Source organism: Biomphalaria glabrata, chromosome 12, assembly GCF_947242115.1.
Source record: "Biomphalaria glabrata chromosome 12, xgBioGlab47.1, whole genome shotgun sequence".
NCBI lineage: Eukaryota > Metazoa > Mollusca > Gastropoda > Planorbidae > Biomphalaria > Biomphalaria glabrata.
The window spans coordinates 9,750,538-9,771,595 of NC_074722.1; the positions used below are offsets into that span (position 1 = coordinate 9,750,538).

A 21,058-nucleotide genomic window follows, 5' to 3' on the forward strand; every position below is an offset into this window, starting at 1 on the left:
AATAATTTTAGTGCTTGTCTTAAAAGCTCAGGGTAAGAAGAGTTTTTTATCCTTTCCATGGCCAAGGATTCAAAATAACTTTTCATGGCCAAAACAAAAAAACAATTACTTTTTCTCACCACATGTGGCATTAAATAAATGTTTCAGGGATGTTCCGAAATAGTAAATCAGTATAGAACCCATATCAAGATGATCATTTGCAACATAGCAGTATGTCTTAAGTAAACAACCCAATCCAACCCAGCTCTTTTCTTTGAGGTTATTTTTTTTTAACTAAGTACATATTTTAAAAAAAAATAGGCCTATTGTATTATATACAGTCAAATTCAGTTAGTCAAATCAGAGGTTAATCAGACCACCAGTTAATCAGGTCAGATTGCCAATTAAACCAATCACCAGGTAATCAGACCACCAGAATGGTGCCTGGTCATGTGGTATGTGCTCTGGACTGTTATTTTGATGGTCCTGGGCTCTAACTCAGCCCAATGTCACCCCCCCTCCAACCTGTAAGTGGTTTGGACCAGGATGTAATTCATTACTGAAGAAACATACAAAACATGTAAAACAAAGACCATCAGACCAACCACTTATTGTAGTATCAAGTCATATAAAACCAAAACATTTGAGGGAAAAAATAAATGTTGATGTCATTAGGTCACCTAGCTCATAGAACTAAAATGATCATTACCAAGTGTGATCTGATTAACCTGAATCAACTGCATAGTATCAAGCTATCAAGTTAAGAGACCTTTTAAATTTTAGCCTTGCCACTCTTAGCATAGATAGATCTGGCCAGGCTCTGCAGATGTACTTCATCAGGCCCATCTGCTAATCTCAGGACACGAGCCCAGGCATACATCTTAGCTATAGGGAAATCATGGTTTAGACCCCCACCACCGTGGGCCTGAAACAGAAAAGAAGCAAATATTCTTTGCCTATGCACTTACTAGGAATAATTAGGTGCTAAAAATGTGCTGAATGATGGTAGTGTGCAGCTAAAAAAATGACAGCTGAAAGATTTAATGATAGCTTTATGAGACCAGTTCCATCAACAAACGTTTTTTTTTCTCCCACAAAGATTTAAGGGAACCATTAGATTTGTATGATTCAATTTTAATTTTAGTCTTCTGTCCTGACATGTCATTAAGTAAAGTGTTTTTACTGATGGTGCTACGCTAGTCAAATGTGAATAATCATTTGTTATAAATCACGCTATTCTACTTTACAAATCAGGATCACGCAACTACATTAAGTGCTCCTTTGTCTATACCTAGATACCACTAGCTCTCATTCCCTCCTCATGGCGTGAAACTGTGAGTGTCAGAGTCACGAGATACAAATAAAGAAGAGTGGCCAGCGTGAAAGAGCATCCAAACAACAAAAAGCTGAAAGAAGAAGCAGGCTTATCTGCAACTGACCAGTGCCTTCCCATGCCATGTATGAGGCTGACTTTTCAAAGCAAGTATTGGACTTTGCAGTCATCTTCGAGTCCATAGGATATGAGAAATGTGCTCATCTTCAATCACGAAGGAAGAGCTATATATAATACCTAAATAATAAACTTGAAAACTCATTTCTAACCAAAAGGTGAACAACAGTCATTGCTAAATTATTCTGACTAAACATGTAACTTAGAGAATATTGCTAAAAAAAAACTCTAAATATTGAGAAGAATAAATGTTTATTTAAAATGAAAGCTGTGTAGTTGATGAAGTTGTTAACAAATGTTTAGGTCACAAAAAAATGTCACAAAAAAAAGTTGCTAACATGCTTTGTAAAGATGTTTTGTAAATATCTATTCATAAAAGATATGTTACCTGTATAGACCTGTCGATGACATCAAGTGCCATATTTGGAGCAGCCACTTTGATCATGGCAATTTCAGGGGCAGCCACCTAGTATTATAGATAAGGGGAAACAAATATGCTCAGAAGCTTCAAAAGAAATGTTCACAACATAAAAAGAAAAGTTGAAGTCACAATCCTATTTTATTAATCCTAAATTCCATCAAGTATTGTCGAGTTTATTATTACCCATGGTTGGTATGGCTTCAGACTTGGGTAAACACTGAGTGATGCAAACAGTAACACATTGCTATTTCTATATATTTGTCATGTGCACACAGACAGTCAACTTTAAACTGACCAGCTGCTGCTTTTTTTTTTCACTATGTTTACTCAACTATGAACAGTCAATGATATAATCTGGTAAATGGAAATGTTTTAATACAGGAGATAAAGTGATTCAGTCCAGTTTTAGATATTTCCTAGGCAGTTTTTTTTGGGTGGAGGAAGACATGCTAAGTTAATCACAAGTCAGGTGTGGTGATTGATCTCTCATGGTTAATGGTGGTACAATATAATAATACGTAGTAACCCCTTGTGGGTTCCTTCTCTGACATCCCTGCGCTGGTGGAGCTCATGGAGCTCTCACAACAACTAGTTGATGGGGACAGAGGGATCTCACTCCTGGCGTCTTGTAGAAGCCCTTCCCATTGGTCAAAAGGTAATTAATTAATGATCACAAGCTGAAAACAAGAACATCAACAACATTAGATATCTCACCTTATTCCCATAGAGATCCATCATGTAGGCAGCCTTAAGAACCAATAGTCGGCACTGTTCAATTTGTATTCTAGACTTGGCAATGTCTTGTTGAATAGATCCTTGAGCTGCTAAAGGTTTACCAAAGGCAACTCTGTTCATGGTCTAAAACAACACCAAGAAAAAAGAATTCCAGTGGTTTAGTCAAGAAAATATGAAACCAGATAAGATGCAAACTACACCTACTATTAATAAACATTATGGCATTGAATGTGAAAAGAAACACATACGTTGAAGTTTTTAAAAAATTGTAATGGCTGTTAGCTCAACATCTACCATGCCTTCAATCACAAACAGGTAACGGAACACATCAATATTGGGTGCGAGCAAATAAGAACCCATCTAAATGCACCAGAATTGTAACTAGTTATGTTTGGCTCAACATTAAACTGATTTACCTCCTCAGCCAACTTATTTCATAACAGAGATTTAAGAACAAGTATGTTTTAACTAGAGACAGGTATGTTTATCAAGAAAATAAGTAAAAATATTATCTAGGTCGACGAGAAATAAGGGTTTTGTGCTACAAAGCGTGAGAGTGAACACACTTTTCATTTCCAAAGGGCCCTCAAAGATAAACAGAGCTTGAGTAAGTGTTAACTTAGGTGGTCCGCTAGATGCCAAACCCATAATAATATTTTTATTTTTTAAAATGCAAAAATTTGTTAAAATAAAGTCAAGAAAAAAATCTTGTTTTGGTTTAAAAAAAAAAGATCACTAGTACCATAAAACAAAATATGATGCCAGTTCATTACTACATGACCACATCATGGTTCATACAACTTTTGTGAACAAAAATTCTAGGCATTTTCTAGACTTTTCTCAGACATTTATCTTATGTTTTCCAGACTCACTAACAGTAAAGTGGAAGGCTACCTGCGCTCTGAACTGTCCATATTCATGGTCTTGAGTTCAAACCTTGCCCATCACTAACCCCATGTGGCACATGTACCCAGTAGTAAAAAAGCTTCTGGCAAAATAGATTCTTTTTTATTTCACTTATAATATAAAATTTTTTTTTTAACTTAAGAACAATCATAAATCTTGGGGTAGGCACCCCAACAAACAATTCAATTTTGACTGTGAAGTTAGCCAAGAATAAGATTAATAAGTATTCTACATAAAAAGAAAATCATTAAAGATCAGCTAATCTAAATGTGCCAGTAAATATTTAATGGTAATAGGAACTTGTTTAGCAAAGCAATAGTTACTTAACAATTTGAATAAGATGAGGCTATACGTACAGAGCTGATGAAGTGTTGGCTAGTGTGTCATGAATCAAGTCTAGTATCAATTCATAAAAGTTGCATTAACAAATTTTGAAAAAGAAAATTAGATACTAAACTCAAATGACAGAATGGAATAAAAAGCTCACCCTGTCAATCATCAAAGACAAAGCTCTTTCAGCATGACCTATTAGCCTCATACAATGATGGATACGACCTGGACCTAGTCGGCCTTGAGCAATTTCAAATCCTCGACCTTCGCCAAGCAGAATATTTGAAACCGGTACACGAACATTTTCAAAAATGACTTCACCATGGCCCTCTGAAATAGAAAACAATGTCATAACAAGATCAAGTTGCTGACTTTTTTAACAAACTTTAAATCTATTTAGCTTATTTGAATAATTTATTGCCCGGATAACAGCACCACTTAAACTTAATCATATACTTGTGAATGTTCCTGAGCCAATCCATTATAATTTAAAAAATAAATATAAATACTGCTGCAGTTAAAATACATAAAACACTCTGACATCTGACACTCTGCTGCTATTTGTTCTTACAAGCTAATTTTATTTTGTCAAAAGAGCCAAGGTAAAGTTTCAAAGAGAACATTTTGTAAAATTTATTGTTGGTTTCATCAAGAATATTGGAATGAACAATACATCTATTTCACAAGGTTAACATCTAGTTCCAATGATTCTTTTCACTATCCAAACCCAATCCATATTTTTGATTTTGAAAGCAGAAAAAAAGTTCTCCTCACCAGGTGCGTCATCAAATCCAAAAACGGTCAGAGGACGAACAATTTTAATCCCTGGTGTGTCCATGGGAACCAGTATCATAGACTGTTGCAGATGTTTTTCTGCCAATGTGTTGGTTTTCCCCATAAAAATACAGATTTTACATCTTGGATCTAAAGCACCTGGACAAAGAAGCGTATCATAATCATAGATTATACAAGTAAAACGAAGAACAAGTCTTAGCTATGGAATACTACAGTTTAGCTCAGGACTTTCTCATGCTAGCAAGGAGGGAATCCCATGTTTAAGTTTAAGACCTTTAAATCTTATTAATAAAGACAGCACAAAGTGAAATGCTTCTGAAACTATACAAGCATAAAGTTTACCAAAAAAAAAAGGAATTGAAAAAAATTTGATCTAGGGGGAAAAAACTTATAACCAGTAGTGCTAATAACATTACCAACATGATATATTGCATTGTTTAAATTAAGTATTTAAAGAATAAAAAAAAAATCCTAAACTACATATGATCAAAATCTGCATTACTAAGATCCTTATTTTTAAGCATTCCATGTTTCTGTATTGATTCAGACCATTAGTCCAATTAGTCCAGATTAGGAAGTAAAAAAACAAATATTGCAAGATGAACAACATCACTTCAGTGATAACAAAATTAGGGACAAGATCTTTTTGATGCATGGAGTTTTTGTTAGATTGAAGAATCAGCATTAGCTCTTTAGTTACCTGAAGTCCACCATTTGTGACCATTCATGATGTAATGATCACCTTCTCTTCTAATCGAAGACTCAATGTTGGTGGCATCAGATGATGCTACCTGTAGAGACAGATTCAAGTATAGTACTTGCAAGCATTAAAATATAAAACTAAAAAACATGGAATGGGATGGTTGATAAAGCAAAGGGCATAAATTTGAAAGTTACATGTTGAGTTTCTGTGGAATATGGGATTTCTATTCTACATGTTGACCAAACATTTCTTAAAAATAAAAATAAATTAAGAATGCCTAAGACAACCAATTTCTAAAGGTAAGCTTAGTATTTAAATTAACAAAAACAAGAAATGATCTTTAATGATGGTCTTAAAAACATGTTTCTCATAAATTATTACTTTAAACAGCAGTTCTATAAACTTACTGCTGGCTCTGTCATAGCAAAACATGATCGAATTTTCCCATCTAGAAGTGGTTTCAGCCATTTCTCTTTTTGTTCCTCATTGCCGTACTTGACAAGTGTCTCCATGTTACCTGTGTCAGGGGCACTGCAGTTAAACACCTGAAGATTCACAAATGATTAAAAAATAAAAGTTTAATTTCTATTGTAGGATTTTGCAAAGTACAGTTTGACTTCCAAGCAACTTGATTTATTGCAATATGGACTTAATGATTGTGTATAGCATTGTGGATAGTTGGATGATAGAATCTGGGTTGTAAGGAAGAATTTTATGTTGATTTGTTGTGATTTCATTAGTTTGTTTGTTAGAGAAGAGTTATGGCCCTTAGGACAATGTAATTGTTAGAGGGCTGAGTGCTACGTCTTATTATGTAATGAGACTATTTAGCGATACACCAACACCAAAACGACAAAATCATAGTTTATAAATAATTTAATCTTACTTCACACTGTAAACGCTATTTTGTTTATATTCCTCCATTTCGGTTCTCTTCCCTTTCAACACACATTCGCACTGTTCCTAATTTACACTACGATGCGCACGTAACACTGAGCTATAGATTAAATGGTAGGGAGGCAGTTTTTCTAGTAAGTTCTAGCTTGTGTTTTTTTTGCAACAGTGTATTTACAATTTAGTTTGGTTATCTTTTTTTTTTTTATATATTTTCTTTTCTTTATTGATTCCTACAGCATCTTGTTCTTGTTTGATTTATAGAAATTTCTTTTAATAAACCCTAAGGCTTTGTTTGATTTTTTGATAGTTTCATCAATATGGGGATTCCATGACAGTTTTTCATTTATTATTAAATGAATTTAAAAGTTGTAAAACAATAGTTTGAGATTGTTCTTTTTAAAGAAATTTTGGAATGTAAAAAATATAAAGATTAGCTAACAGTACATTTTAACTAATTTCTTATTAATTTACTTTTACGATTTCATAGATAAACTGTTATAGCCATCACAAAATTAAAAAAATTGTGTTTAGCATCTAATCTAAACTAATCACCTCAGGTGCCAACATACACTTGCCCATCTCTTCACACAGGAATGCATACTCCAAGTTGGTCAGTCCTGCTCCATATTTCTTATCAGGGTCTGACTCAAGAGGTAAAAACAGGTTCCATAATCCTTCTGCCTTGGCCTTGGCCTAAGGTTAAAAAAACAAACAATTAGAGCATAATTTATATTTTATTGGTAGCACACAATTTTATATTAAATTTACGCAAATTAACAATTAGAATGAATGCTACACATCTGGCTGTTATGCCCCACTTCACAGTGGTGGGTGGAAAAATTGCTTACTTTTAAAAAGTCATCCTACCAATGCTCTTTCCTATATGATTTAAGACAGCGGTTCTCAGCCTGTGGGTCGCGACCCCCTTGGGGATCGATTGACGATTTGCCAGGGGTCGCCTAAGACGATCCAAAATATGGATTGTTATTGACTACTCATCTATTGCTGTATGTGTGTGTGTGGGGAGGGGGGTCGCGGCAGAGTGGGGGATTGTAAAAAGGTGTCGCCGAGCATAAAAGGTTGAGAACCGCTGATTTAAGAGGATAAGCTTCATTACTGACCACACGGAGGAGAATTCAAGATTCTCTATTGAGATGGAGCAAAAGAAGTTCAAGCTAAAACATGGGACGTAACCTTGAGTTACTGCATCATTTGGAAGGAGACATGTAATTTTATAACCCTAAAATGACGAGCGAAACCAGCCCTTGTGGAAATCACCAGAGAATGCTGACGATGTCCTTCAAAGCTGCATACTATATGAAGAGGCCTGAAAAAGACTCTGGCCCCAAAACCTTCCTATAGAACAAAAACAAAAACAATACGGAGAAGTGCCTGATCTGGAAACCACTGTGCAGTTCAGCTCAGCTCAGATATAGGATTACTGATTTGAACCCTCCGACATGTAAAATGAGAATGAAGAAGAAGAATAGTCCTAAAATGTGATAATTCAACAGAACCTATACCAACTTGTATACAAACTAACCCAACAGAATGTCTCACATGTTTAACATCACAATACTTTCATGGCAATGAACAATACATTACTTTTGCGGCTTCTATTTCTGGCATTACAGTCCATCTGTCTCCTTTTTGAGCTTCACGCTCCTTGTGAACATCTTCCAGTGGCAGGACATGAGTCTGAATAAACTGTTTCACGCGTCTGTGTAGGTCTTGAACTGCTGGAGAGAGACCCTCAACACTCACAGCCATTAGTCCTAGACATCATGGAGGTGTGTGAATAATGGACAAAATAATTCACTTGGACCAAATGATTTAAATATACATCTTTAAAAAGACTTAAGAAATATACCTTAAAGAAAATAATTAATAGTAATAAAAAAATAACAAAAAATTAGATTTATGTTAAAATGCACTAAAAAGTAGAAACTAATTTTTGGTTATGTCTCAATAGTGAAAATTCAAAGCGTTGGGTGTCAATTTCGCTTTAACTTGTACTAAAAACATTTTCTTATTTTTGAACATTATGCTGTACAGTACATAGCTCACACTAATTCTTTCAGCTTAGCCTCATGGTATGTTCTTCAGACATTTATCCAAATGGTCATTATTTCAAACCTTCTCCATCTTAATCACATGCTACCCTGCAGAAAGTTTGTGCCATCACTAAATAATCACCATTTCCAAAGAAACATCTAAATCATATAAGTCTTGTCAATGTGTATCAAATAGTAATTCCCTTTACAAAGCAACAATTCATGTTACATTTAAAGTTATGAAGAAATTTTTCAGGTCAAACTCTTTAGTATTACTTTGGTATTACTTTATATACTTATTACTTTATCAGTTAAGTAATTAATAAAACAACATACCAACTTGAGAAGAAGCACTTGAGCCAGAAGTCAAAGATCGAGACAGTGTAGACATTACAGGTCGTCGGCCAGTGAAGCTAATGGTAGAAAACTGACGTGTCTGGGTGGCACTTGTATTTGAGGTGGCAACAGTCTTGTTGGGCTTCAAGCTGCTCTTGGAGGCAATGCTCCAACCAATATCAGCCATTACAGAAGCGTAAGCACCCACACGCTTTGAGTTTGAGGAACTTGACTGACCTATTGCATCAAAATAAATGTGAAATGAATTTAAATTCTTTAAAAAGAAAGACATTTGATTGTCATCGCTGTGAAAGATCCTCTCATCTTTAATTTTTAAAATAACAAAATTTTAGTCAACAAATTGGGTGATCTGAAGTTGCTCTTTCAGACTTTACAGCCCAGAACACAATGATATTAAGCTCATCTATTTGACGAATCACATTTATTATAAGAATCTAATGTCAGGATATCCTAAAAAGCTCATCTATTTCTATGGCCTACAGTTAACAAGGCTGTCATGTGGCCAGCACAATGACAAAACACATTTATTATAACCTACTTATGTCAGGGCATCCTAAAAATCAAGTTAAAAATCCCATTCTTCATTGGAAGTCAAATTCCTGACTGACTCTTCAGTTTGTGGTTCGCTTTAGCACTCAGCTAAAATGCTCCCTTTTAATAATGGACATTTTACAAAATTCATGTATTTTAGTCTTGAAAAAAACAACCTTTTTGAGTCAATTTAATATGAAATTTTGTGTTACCAATGAAATATAAATTATGCATTATTAATTTACAAAAATTGTTCTTTCTTAAAAAAAAAGAGTTCTGCTCAAACATACCTGATATTGCCCGCTTGTAGACACCTTGCAATATTGCAGCACCTCTAAAAAAAGAATAGGCCACATAAAAGTCCCAGTTGTCAATGGGTGGTTGCTTAGTGAGGAGGCAATATTTATTCAAGATCTCAGAAATTGTGGGAAGACCTAGAGACTCTAAATCTTCTCCCACCAAACCTGATCTCAAAAAAAAAATATTTTTTTTAAAATTAAAATAAAAATATTATAAGATATCAAATTAAAAAGCAATATCATGGAGCAAAAATTTTATACCGACAAAAAAACAAAAGGCAGGCGACCCAAAGGCAGACCATAAATACGATGGATTGACGATGCAGAGGCAGATCTACAACAACTTAGAGTTTGGGCATAGAGACGAAAGGCTCAAGAGAATTCTGAATGGAAGGAGGTGCTGAAGCAGGCCAACGCCTTCCATGTGCTGTAGCGCCACTGGGATGGATGGCAAATGTATCATAATAATATGTCAAGTTTTAGCTGATACCTTGAAATGTCACATGTTCGTAAACTTTCAAGGAGACAGTAAAATCTCTGCTGTATACAAAACTTTGCCAAACAACCACTGAGGGTTCATGCTGAGATCTTTCAATTAAATTATTTACAAATGTCTTTAACAATTTGTTATTTAGTGCAACCTTCGCTGAGTGTAGGCATCTAAAAGTGATGTTATGCCAAATAGATCAACTTTTGTTTTTCAGCACCTCTAAACACAACACAGTTCAGTTAAATTACCATCTGAACAAAATAAATCCCACACACCTACCTCTTTGTAGACACTGCGCCCACCCTTAAGAAACTGTAAACCATTTCCTCTTTAAATGCCAATTCCTAATCTACCTTAGACAGACCCTACTTCCACTAAAGCCCAACATAACCAACACCCTGTATGGCAGTGCTGAGCAACTGAAGAGAACAGCACACTATTTTTCCTTGGCACAGTTTGCAACAGAGCTCACAGCTGAGCAGCAAAAAAATGGCTGAAGAAGAAGCAGCACCTCTAAAAAAGGTGAGGTGGAACAGTGCACACTTTAGGAGCTACTATGAAACAGTTTTCCTCTGGTATCATCCACAGTTCAAAATAGTGTAAAGAAGACTGATAGTTCCAATGATACTTAAATATCAATACAATTCTTAAAATATTTAGTGTTACACACACAGTGTTACAAACTTTCAACATTCTTTGGAAATAAACATAGATACAATTCTTAAAATATTTAGTGTTACAAGAAACTTTCCAAAAGCAAAATAGAAAAACTCATGACTGACTATTTGTAAAAGAAACAGTCCAAAAGTCAAATCCTGTGATCCATGAAATTAAACAGTATGGTCAGTACTTTCATTATGTAAAGCATACAGGAATGTTTAAACAGGTCATAACAATAGCACAGAAACTAAGCCAAAGTTTGACATACTGGCAAAAGCTCAAGGTCACAAATAGCAAAAGGCCAAAGTAGGTTCTAATCTAACAAAGATGTTACACATATTATCATGAGCATTTCAGTATCCTATCAATGGTTCATCTTAAAGACTAAACCAGTGATATGTCACACAGTTTTATGTGATGGATGATTGATCTAGGGGAGGTCTTGAATGCCTTAAAAACTAAAATGTATGGAGTTAAAAAACTTAGGTGATTACTATCTAAACTTACTTTGGTAAAGCAGAAATTCTACTAATAAGACAACCGATATAAAAAAAATTTAAATACAATAATGATCTATTTAATACAAGAGACAAAGTGTAGTGTGCTGTCATATATGTGGAATCATTTCCTCTGGGAATGATAAGTTAAACAATTAGTTATATTGAAGGCCTTTTTTTTTTCAGAAACTCTATGATTAATTCTTAGGATTGTTCACTATTGTCCAAAGAAAGGAATTCACCTAGCTCTTAGGACAAGGAGAATAACTTTACTTCTTTTCCTATATCTTAACTCTTTCTCTCCGTAATTATTTACCACATTCTGGTGGAATCAACGCTGGTATCATCAGTTAGGAGAGAAAGAGTTAAAAAGGTTCTTGAAAATAAAAGATTTTGACTAACTATTCATTTTCATGTATTTATATAGGTACTTTGTGGTAATTAGAGATACACACTGCAAACCATTTTATGCTTAAATGTTAACATCTATGATTTTTTTCTAATAGTTCATCTAATGAAATTACAGAGTCATAAATGACTCACTTTAAAATTGTTCCCTAAAAATAAAAATTAGAATTTTAAAAACTTTGCATTTCATATTTCTTGTTACAGGTAAACTTTAAAAAATGTAAAAATTTAGAAGTAAGTTTTACTTGATTTTACTTAATATAAACTTGATTACAATAAAATTTAAGCACCAATTTACCCGCTGTGAGTGGACTGTCTGGTGGAGAGTAATATGCTAAAACACTGTTTGCCAAGTCAATCAACGGATCCCCAAGAGTGGACAACTCCCAATCAATAGCAGCAATGACCTCTGATCTTTCTGTGTGGAACATTAAGTTGTCCAGCCTGAAGTCCCCATGGATGACTGAGACTTTTTCTTTTTCTGGCATGCGATCAGACAACCAGCTCATCAACAATGACATTGAGGGGATTTCATGAGTCTTGCTCAGCTCATACTGAGTTGCCCAGCGCTTGAAGTTGCGTTCACAAAACTGTCCTGAAGAAAGTGTTTAGATTTCTTTGACCAAGGTTTATATTATTACAAGAAAGTGTTCAGATTTCATTGACAAAGGTTTATATTATTATAAAAAAGTAATCAAATTTCACCGGCCAAGGTTTATATTATTAGAATTAAATAAAATGCTCAATTAAGTTTTAAATGAGTCTAAATGATATTCTTGAGGTTAATCTTGAAATTCTGCATAAATTTTGGCATATTTGCACATTATGTTTTTACAAGGACATAGATGCATTAAAATATTAATGATTCAGATAAGCTTTGTCCTTACATGAATGCAACAAACTCAGTAATAGTTAAGCACAAAAAACAATCCACAAATTGAAATTTTTAAAATTGGAATAAAATAAATCCACCATTATATGTTTGAATCACAATATTGGATTAATAAAAAGAAAAATTGTTAAATCATCCTAGTAATATAAATTAAACAAAACAACTAAACCAATGAACAAAAGAACCTTGACACTATGCGTTCTATCATTGTCATACAATTAGACAAGTATTGTGTCTCCTAGAAACTATGACATCACAAGAAGTTTCTAATCCTATTTTATCTGCACTAGTCATTTCTCAGCAAATAAATTAATGACCCCTTTGCAATGAAACAAAATACTAGTGAATAGCATCATACTAGTTGCAGTTTTTATAGTTAACAAACTTTATGGCTAGGTCACTCGCATATCACTATATTCATTTGTGGCACAGAGAATATTGTTTATTAATGGAGCCGTCTTGCATATTCTATTAATGTTGATTAATTAGGTAGCTATTCGAACATTCTGATGGACACATTAACAACAGGGCACCACATAATAAAGAAATAAGAACTCATACTTAGGTTACCTTTCTTGCCGTAGTCAGACAGACCTACTTTGTCTATATCCACAGAGTGAATCTTGCTCAGAACATCAACCATAGCCATTACAATTTCCCTTCTGCTTTCCTTTGGTACTTCAGGTAACTTTATACTTTTGAATATTCTCCCTTCAAGATAATCCATCAGATAAAACTGTGTGCCTAGAACACTGAAGTTAAGAAAACAGTAAACAAGATTGCAAATATGGCCTTCTTTGTATACCAATATGTAATTAAGTATTTAAAACATAAAGAAAAATAAAGTTTGAAAAAGGAACACTAGATATTAAGAATATTAAATATTTAATTTAAAAGACACTGAATGTTTTCAACAGTTAGTTTTACAATGTCTTATATCTGAGTATTTTAAAGACTGTAGTACGTTACTTTGGAAACTTACACAGCACTGAGTCATTATTTTACTATATTAAATTTATATTATTTTTCTTTTATCTTTTAACTGCTCTTGTATAGGGCATCTCTTAAGCCCAGTGGGAGTATCTTTGTATGCGAGAAGTTTTCCATGCCACCTTCAGGTGCTTAGAAACACAGTTTGTGTGGAAAGACAACTGATATTCGGCCCCTGAAGTGGTCCGCTCAGGCAGGTAAAAAGGCAGGTTTTAATATACAACCCTGTTACAGATACTATTGTATAGTAAGTTCGACTAACGAGATGAAACCACAGGATATGGAGATTAATTAATGTTATTATTAATATATTGTTAATATTCAAATGTATTTAATGACATGAAATTATGAAGATAGGGTTCAATATGAGCTGTAAAACATTCAAACTTTATAATGGCAGTGAAACATTCAAACTTTATAAAAGCAGTGAAACATCAAACTTTATAATAACTGTGAAACATTCAAACTTTATAATAGCTGTGAAACATTCAAACTTTATAATATTAATGAAACATACACACATTATAATATTAATAAAACATTCACACATTATAATATTAATGAAACATTCAAACTTTAGAATAGTGATAAAATATTTAAACTTTATAATAGCAGTGGCACATTCAAACTTTAGAACAGCAGTGAAACACTAAAACTTTATAATAGCTGTGAAAGTTACAAGCTTTATGATAGCAGAGAAATATACAAACTTAACAATATTGATGTTATAATGTTGTTCTCTATTGAAGCAGAAAAGAAATGGCCTTCACCCCTGAAGCAGTAAATCTAAGACTCAGCATACATTTTTACTTGTTCTAATTATATCTTTCACACTATACAGAAGAACTAGACATAAAAGTTCTTTAGTCACCTTTCATCCTGACAGAATGCTATCATGCAGGGCACTGAAACCTTATCTTTACCAACTGCCGACATGACTTTATATTCTCTGTCCACAGCATGAGCAGATGGGAGTAGTTGACCTGGCTATTTTGAAACATTGATTTCTAATGTTACTCTTTGACATTACAAGGTACAAATTGACATTTCAAAAAATTTAATTTCATAACATTGTCACAAAAAGTTTTACTTACTGGTTTCTTTCTAAGAACCATTTTCTGACCTCCATAGGAGACATAGTAGGTTGGGTTGGACTGGCCATGTTCAAAGACTTTCACTACAGGTGGCGCTATAACACAAGACATAAGAAACAAAGCATATTGGTTTTTTTTTTAAGATTAAGAAGAATATGTATATATATTTATAGAAATGATTAAACTAATTTAATTCAAGAATTAAAACTTTTAAAATGTTTAGATTATTAATTTTAAAAATGTATTGAAAAAAAGCCTACTTAATAAAAAAAGAAAAAATTTTGGAAGAAGAGGGAATCAGACAAATTGTTGCCACTGGTGAAGATCCAAGAGAGTGGTAATCTATCCCTATACTAAAATACTAAAAAGACACAACGATAAAGGCCAATTCCTCGTCCCATATGCTAGGACAAATTTGTATAAATACTCCTTCTTCCCTAGTGCTATTAGAGCATGGAATGGGTTGCCTCAATAACTCAATATTACTTTTATTACAATATTCACAGATTTAACTTGAAATTAGATATAGATCTAATAGTAATGAAATAAACTGATATTAAAACAGTCTAAAAACAAAAACATGTCTTTACTCTTTTCATGTCTCTAGATCATCTTCTGTTCTTAACATCTGCATTATGATTAATCATCATTCTACACCACACAGCCACCAACCAATCAACTAACCGCTCATCATCACCTAGGTAACACACACACACACATTCCATAACACTCGTTTCACATGCATCGACCTGATCTGCATTGCGATGGGCAACACAGGGTAGAGTAAGTAAAGAGACCAAACAGAACATGGAGAAGATGAATGAGGAAAGAGCTCCAACACTCCAACAGGCACAGAAGAGAGAAAAAAGGGAAACAGTGCTCACTTGATGATGCTTTGAGTGCCAGAGATTGTTATAGATGATGTTGATTACATTACATTATGTTGTACAATTTATTGAAAAGGTCTCTTACAAGAATCCTGCAGACCAAGTGACTTGAGGTAATTTTCCAAACTTAAAATATTTATCTCAAGGTGTCCTGGTATGTGAGTAGTTCCAGGAACAAATTGTCGAAGGCCGTAACCCAACAACTTTTCTAAATCTGAGATTGCTTGATCAGGGCTAGTCACCTATCAAAGGAAATGAATTAGTCATACATCATTTATATATTAACATTTACTGGTCTTTAATATTTCTTAAGAAGTTGACAGCCAGGTCTGAATTAAATTTTAGCTAATTTATATTATTTTACAAGAAAACAGAAAAATCACATAAAACAAATCCAGTTGAATTTTATGTAATATTTTATTTATGACAATGAAAAATTGTTCAGAACATGATGTCTAAATGTTCATTTTCAAAAATTTGTTTGTATATCATACTTTTTGAAGGAGTTGTGAGAGTGTAATCCAGTTTAGCATGAGTGACTGAGAGTAAGTTTTACAGTAGAATACTGTCCTATGCCCACCTCCAGGTGTTTTTCTGGCATTGCAAACACTGCAGCCTTTGATATTTTTGTTTAAAAAGTCAGTTATGAAATGCTGTCTTTTGTTTAGACCCTGGTTGTGATCTAATGTTGACTATCTACCCCTAGCTACATTTGAATCTTCTGATGCTGTGAAAAATGATCTTGGTTGATTTCATTTTTTGTACTTACTGGCTGTAAAAATTGGGACATTTGACCAGAATGGGAAAAACAAAAATGTCCCACGGACATTTGACTGGAAAGGGTTAATAATAAGCAATCAAAATAAACCTTATGGGATGTGAGGCTGAGTTACATACTGACTTGGCCAACTAGCATGAGGGTTCAAGTTTGAAACTCTAATCAGACCAGAATTTTAAACTGAGTTTTGACACTAGCTGAGTTGTTGTGTTTGCTGAACATTTAAAGTAGCACAGAACTCCCCCTTTTAGTGTATAATATGTATCAAACCCCTTTTAGTGTATAATGTGTATCAAATCACTTTTAGCTAATATAATAAGTATTGTTTTCATTCATTCAACTGATAACAAGACATGAAGCTTTATAAGTGTACAAACCAAACAATTAAACAAGAGTATGTCCTACTTTGATAGTTTGTATGCCCAACAGTTGAGCTGCCTTAAGGTTTTGGCCCAAGTCATCTAGAAAGACTGCTTCTTCTGGCTGCACCTGCAGCTCCTGGAGGCATGTCTGGAAGATTTTTGGATCTGGCTTGTGATTACCAACAATGCAGGATTCTACAATCTGTAGAAGAAGAAAAAAGTAAAAGTACACAAAAAATATTTATAAGGCAGCTGGGTTGATATTAACTCATGGCTCTTATTTTCCAAAATGATATCAGGTACCAATCAAAACAGCCTAGAATTGCAATACCAATCGCTTCAATTTTAAGTTAGCAGTTCTTTTCCTATATTTACAATATTTCTACTGACCTGAGGGAATTTAATAAAACATAGTTCCTGCGGCACTCATTTAGGTAAGTAAAATAAAATAAAAATATAAATATGATTTTGATTTTGATTTGATTTTCAGCACAATTTAAGCCATTTTGTATAAATAAATAACACTCAGTTGTAATAAACAGAAATAAAGAATGGCCAATTGTAAATGGTAAGTAAAGATACCCCTTTCAGACCTTGGAATTTATGGGTCAAATGATGAAAAGGTCATTCTGTTTCTTAAGTCAATAGTTAACAAGGATGTCATCTAGCCAGCACAATGACCAAATCCTTTCAGACCTTGTGATCTATAGGTCAAATGATGTAGTGGTTATTCTGTTTCTATGACCAACAGATAACAAGGATGTCATGTGGCCAGCACAATGACCAACCAACGTTACTTCCTTGATGCATGCCAGGTACCCATAAAGGATGTGGCTGTTCACAATCCCATTCTTTAAAAGGATTTGAACTTGGTCCCCTCAGTTCATAAGCTAAGTCAAGCCAAGCACTGAGTGATGTTTATAATCAATAAGATAAAAAATTGAATTACTGCAGAATAATTTATTAAGTGATGTGAGGTCTAATATAGTAACAAATCAATATTTTATCTATTTCTCTGAGTTCACTTAACTCCAGAAAATGTGAGTAAATTTCAGAGAAACAGGTTCAATCATTAAAAAAAACCCACAAATTTAAAGAAAAATAAAATTCTAACATACAGTGGAGTTGACTAAACACTAAATTATAATTTCACCATAATATTTTCTAAAAAAAAATATTCATTTTAACTTAAGACATTCACATTTAATTCAAAATCACCACCTCAGAACATCTATTTGTTTTGTTAACTTGCATAACATTTAACAACAGTGAGTTGTTGTTTTTTGTACCGTGAAACAAATACTTACCACATCAAATAAATTTTTATCCAGGGGACATAGCGTTTGCGTTTTCCTATCATCCAGAAACCAGTTGTTAGTTAGAAGGGCAGTTTTGATGCCTTCTCCTTTAACACACTGTATGGCATCAATCATTACTGGAAATGGTGAACCAATGCCTTTTCTCATCTCATTCACAAGAGATGTTACATCAACATTCTTACCAATCTGAAATGTATAAAATATTGAGAGGTTAATTGGTAACAGCAATAAACTCTTTCCGATGGACAACAGTATTTTAATTTTAAAGGCATTGAATAGACAGTAATCACAAGGCAAGAGAAAGAGATGATGTCCTAGAAGCCCCTGGCAACGTGAACTAGAGGCAGGCACTTTGGTTACACCTGGAGCAAGATGGAAAGGATGGTCCAGGACAGGGGACTATGGAGATCTACTGTTGGCGGCCTATACTCCAATAGGGGTGAGGGGCTGTAAGTAAGTAATGAAATTACAGTAAAATAAGTGATAATAACTAGAATGCTAAAGACATATCCATAAACAATTCTTAAAAAATATATTTTTAAAAAAAAGCTGATAGTAAAATAGTTTATAAAGCTGACATTTTTTGACAATGCAAGAGATGAAATATACAGCAATTACTAATTCTGTGATTGAACATAAAAGAGGCTACTTCTTAACTGTACCACATAGCTTTGTTTTATAAATTTTTGAATTATTAGTGTATCTGTGTGTGAACATATTACAATTACTTTGATTAGTTGTATTAAGATTTTTCATTAACCATATCACTAAGATGGATTTTGAAAGAAGTTTATCTTAATAAGCAAAGAAAGAATCACTTGAAGAAAAATTTGATTTAAATCATATTTAATTATTTATTATTTTAATGCTTCATTTAATTATGAAAATTGTATTTATAAATTATGAGACAGAATAGTGATAACATTAAATACACTAACATCTTTTAGTTACTTAAAAGCCAAAGATCAAATAAAATATGATTTAGTGGCCATAAAGCTGATATCACGTTCCATTTTACATATTAAGGATGTTCCTCCAGAGTTTAAGGTCATTTTGATCTAGCCAAATCTCCCACAGAATGTCAGGAAATGGTGGTGGGCTGGGTATGAACCAGGAAAGATTGAGATGATAGTCCACAGTGCATACCACAAAACCACCAGACACTGATTAGTGTGTAAATATATAGTGTGAGTTGACATCTACTGCCTACCTTGACTGATAATTCTTTGCTGAAAGCCTCTGAAAATTGAGTTAGGTTCAGTTTCCCCATTTCTAGTTGACCCCATGCGCCTTGAGAACCACTGCTAACAATAACCTTTGTTACACTGCCTTTCTGTAAGCCATTAATATTCTCAAAATCTAAAGAAATTGTAAAAATAAGTCAAAATATTATGTAAAATAGTTCATGACAAATGATTTGTGTCAAAGGTAAGTTTCATTTCAATAAATCTTTTTTTATTACACAAAAACAACCAGATTTAACAATAAAAACATTTTATATTGCAAGTTGAATTGCATGTTCAAGTAGTTTGCACTATGGACTGTTGCCACAACAATGCTGAGTTAGAACCCTGCCCAATGTCAGCTGCTGCAGCAGAAGATTTGGTCTAGGGTTTAATAATCTTCATTTCTGAATAAACATCCAAATTATAAAACAAACAAGTATTTTAGTGAAACTCGTGTAATAAATATTAGACAATGTAATATGTAATAAATATCTTGACCAATAAAATACAAAACTTGTAATAATCTTTTTGAAGCCTACCAAACAAAGAAACCTACCTCTCCTTACTACCCTACCCTCAAGATCTACATCAGATACTTCTCACTGTTCTTATGCATTCTTCTTCTTCTTCTTCTTCTAGCCAGCTTTATTGCTGCTGAGCTGTGAGGATATGGTTTACGGTTTCAAAGGGGTGGGCGCAATGTCTGCAAAGGGGTGGTTGTGTGGGGTTTATTTTGCTCAGGTGGTAATTTAATAGTGGTGTGTGTCCTGTTCTTAGTTGGAAGATTGTAGATTGTTCTTTGTGGGGGAGGAAGTTAATACTGTCCAGTTTGTTAGGCGTAGTCATTTCTCTGTACATGGCCCTGCCTGTGTTTCCTGATGCCCATTGGTTGAGCCACTCCTCTTTGTGATTGTTGACTAACATTGACCTTAGGGTGAGGTAGTTAACAGGTCTATCTGGTTGTTCCATAGATGAACCTGCCTTTGATAGCTTATCTGCCTTTTCATTTCCCATGATGCCAATGTGTCCAGGGATCCACTGTAGTGTAATATTGATATTTAATTTTGATATCATCTGGTGGATTATCACAATGAGTGTTGTCAACTCTCTTGGGCTGTTTGAGGTGCTGCTGTTAAGTGCTTGCAGAGTAGATTGGGAGTCTGTAAAGACAACAATATCTGATGGTGGTTGCACTCCTTCATATAATTTGTTTTCCACTGTCTGGAGTGCTATGGTAATTGCCTCAATTTCGGCTTGGAAGTTTGAGCAGTAATCACCACAGGGTGCGCTTATCTCAAAGTGTTTATTTTTAGGGAAGACCAGGAAGGCACCAAGACCAGCATTGATGGTAGCTTTGAAAGCCGATCCGTCTGTATAAATATGGATAGCTGTTTTTTGATAGCTTTCGATTGTTTCAAGCGTGCCTACTTTGAGCTCCAGTGGATTTGATTCTTTTGTTAAGGTGTTATTTAGTAAATGTGTTTTGATGGTTGGTTGTTTGTAGTTTAGTCCGGGTGTAATGTTTGAAAACCTGGTAATTTTTTCTCTGTTATTGGGTAGGTGGTGTTTTAGGGCTAGTTCGTCAGTAAGTTGGATCAGAGTCCTTTGCTTTTTTTTGGTTGTTTTTCCTATTTCTCTGTGTTAGTAATTTATTTGGATGATCATCCTCCAACCTTCTGTATCTCTCAATAGCTTCTAATGCTGCTCTGTTGCGCCTTAACTTAAGAGGTTCAATATTGGAGTCTATTTCACAGGCTGCTGTGGGAGTAGTTCTCATACCTCCACTAATTAACCGCAAGGCTTGGTTTTGGATTGTATCTAATGATGATTGATAGGTTTTGTTGGCAGCTACTTGTATGGAGAGACAGTTATCCATTACAGATCTGACATATCCAGTGTATAACTGTCTTAAGGTTTTCTTTTCAGCTCACAGGATGTTCCTGCTAGGTGTTTTATTATGTTTAATCTTTGTGATGCCTTTTCTTTTAAATCTGCCAT

The 21,058-nt window shown here is 34.0% G+C and overlaps 1 protein-coding gene across 2 annotated transcripts in view; it reads right to left on the minus strand.

Annotated features, from left to right (window-relative positions):
* Nucleotides 1–21,058, minus strand: part of LOC106070268 (acyl-CoA dehydrogenase family member 10-like) — a 28,874-nt gene that overhangs the window by 2,196 nt on the left and 5,620 nt on the right. The window contains exons 3-21 of one of the 2 annotated variants that reach the window (XM_056005936.1): nucleotides 19,045–19,193; nucleotides 17,823–18,020; nucleotides 16,559–16,717; nucleotides 15,461–15,617; nucleotides 14,489–14,583; nucleotides 14,266–14,381; nucleotides 12,975–13,156; nucleotides 11,811–12,107; nucleotides 9,449–9,622; nucleotides 8,607–8,843; nucleotides 7,822–7,991; nucleotides 6,769–6,909; nucleotides 5,727–5,864; nucleotides 5,317–5,407; nucleotides 4,596–4,754; nucleotides 3,979–4,151; nucleotides 2,565–2,708; nucleotides 1,818–1,895; nucleotides 749–904 (exon numbers count right to left, since the gene is read on the minus strand). In XM_056005936.1, the coding sequence (XP_055861911.1) occupies nucleotides 752–904; nucleotides 1,818–1,895; nucleotides 2,565–2,708; nucleotides 3,979–4,151; nucleotides 4,596–4,754; nucleotides 5,317–5,407; nucleotides 5,727–5,864; nucleotides 6,769–6,909; nucleotides 7,822–7,991; nucleotides 8,607–8,843; nucleotides 9,449–9,622; nucleotides 11,811–12,107; nucleotides 12,975–13,156; nucleotides 14,266–14,381; nucleotides 14,489–14,583; nucleotides 15,461–15,617; nucleotides 16,559–16,717; nucleotides 17,823–18,020; nucleotides 19,045–19,193 (3,011 nt within the window). In that variant the 3' untranslated portion in view covers nucleotides 749–751. The remainder of the gene's footprint in view (nucleotides 1–748; nucleotides 905–1,817; nucleotides 1,896–2,564; nucleotides 2,709–3,978; nucleotides 4,152–4,595; nucleotides 4,755–5,316; nucleotides 5,408–5,726; nucleotides 5,865–6,768; nucleotides 6,910–7,821; nucleotides 7,992–8,606; nucleotides 8,844–9,448; nucleotides 9,623–11,810; nucleotides 12,108–12,974; nucleotides 13,157–14,265; nucleotides 14,382–14,488; nucleotides 14,584–15,460; nucleotides 15,618–16,558; nucleotides 16,718–17,822; nucleotides 18,021–19,044; nucleotides 19,194–21,058) is intronic. The other variant, XM_056005937.1, reaches the window with a different exon arrangement.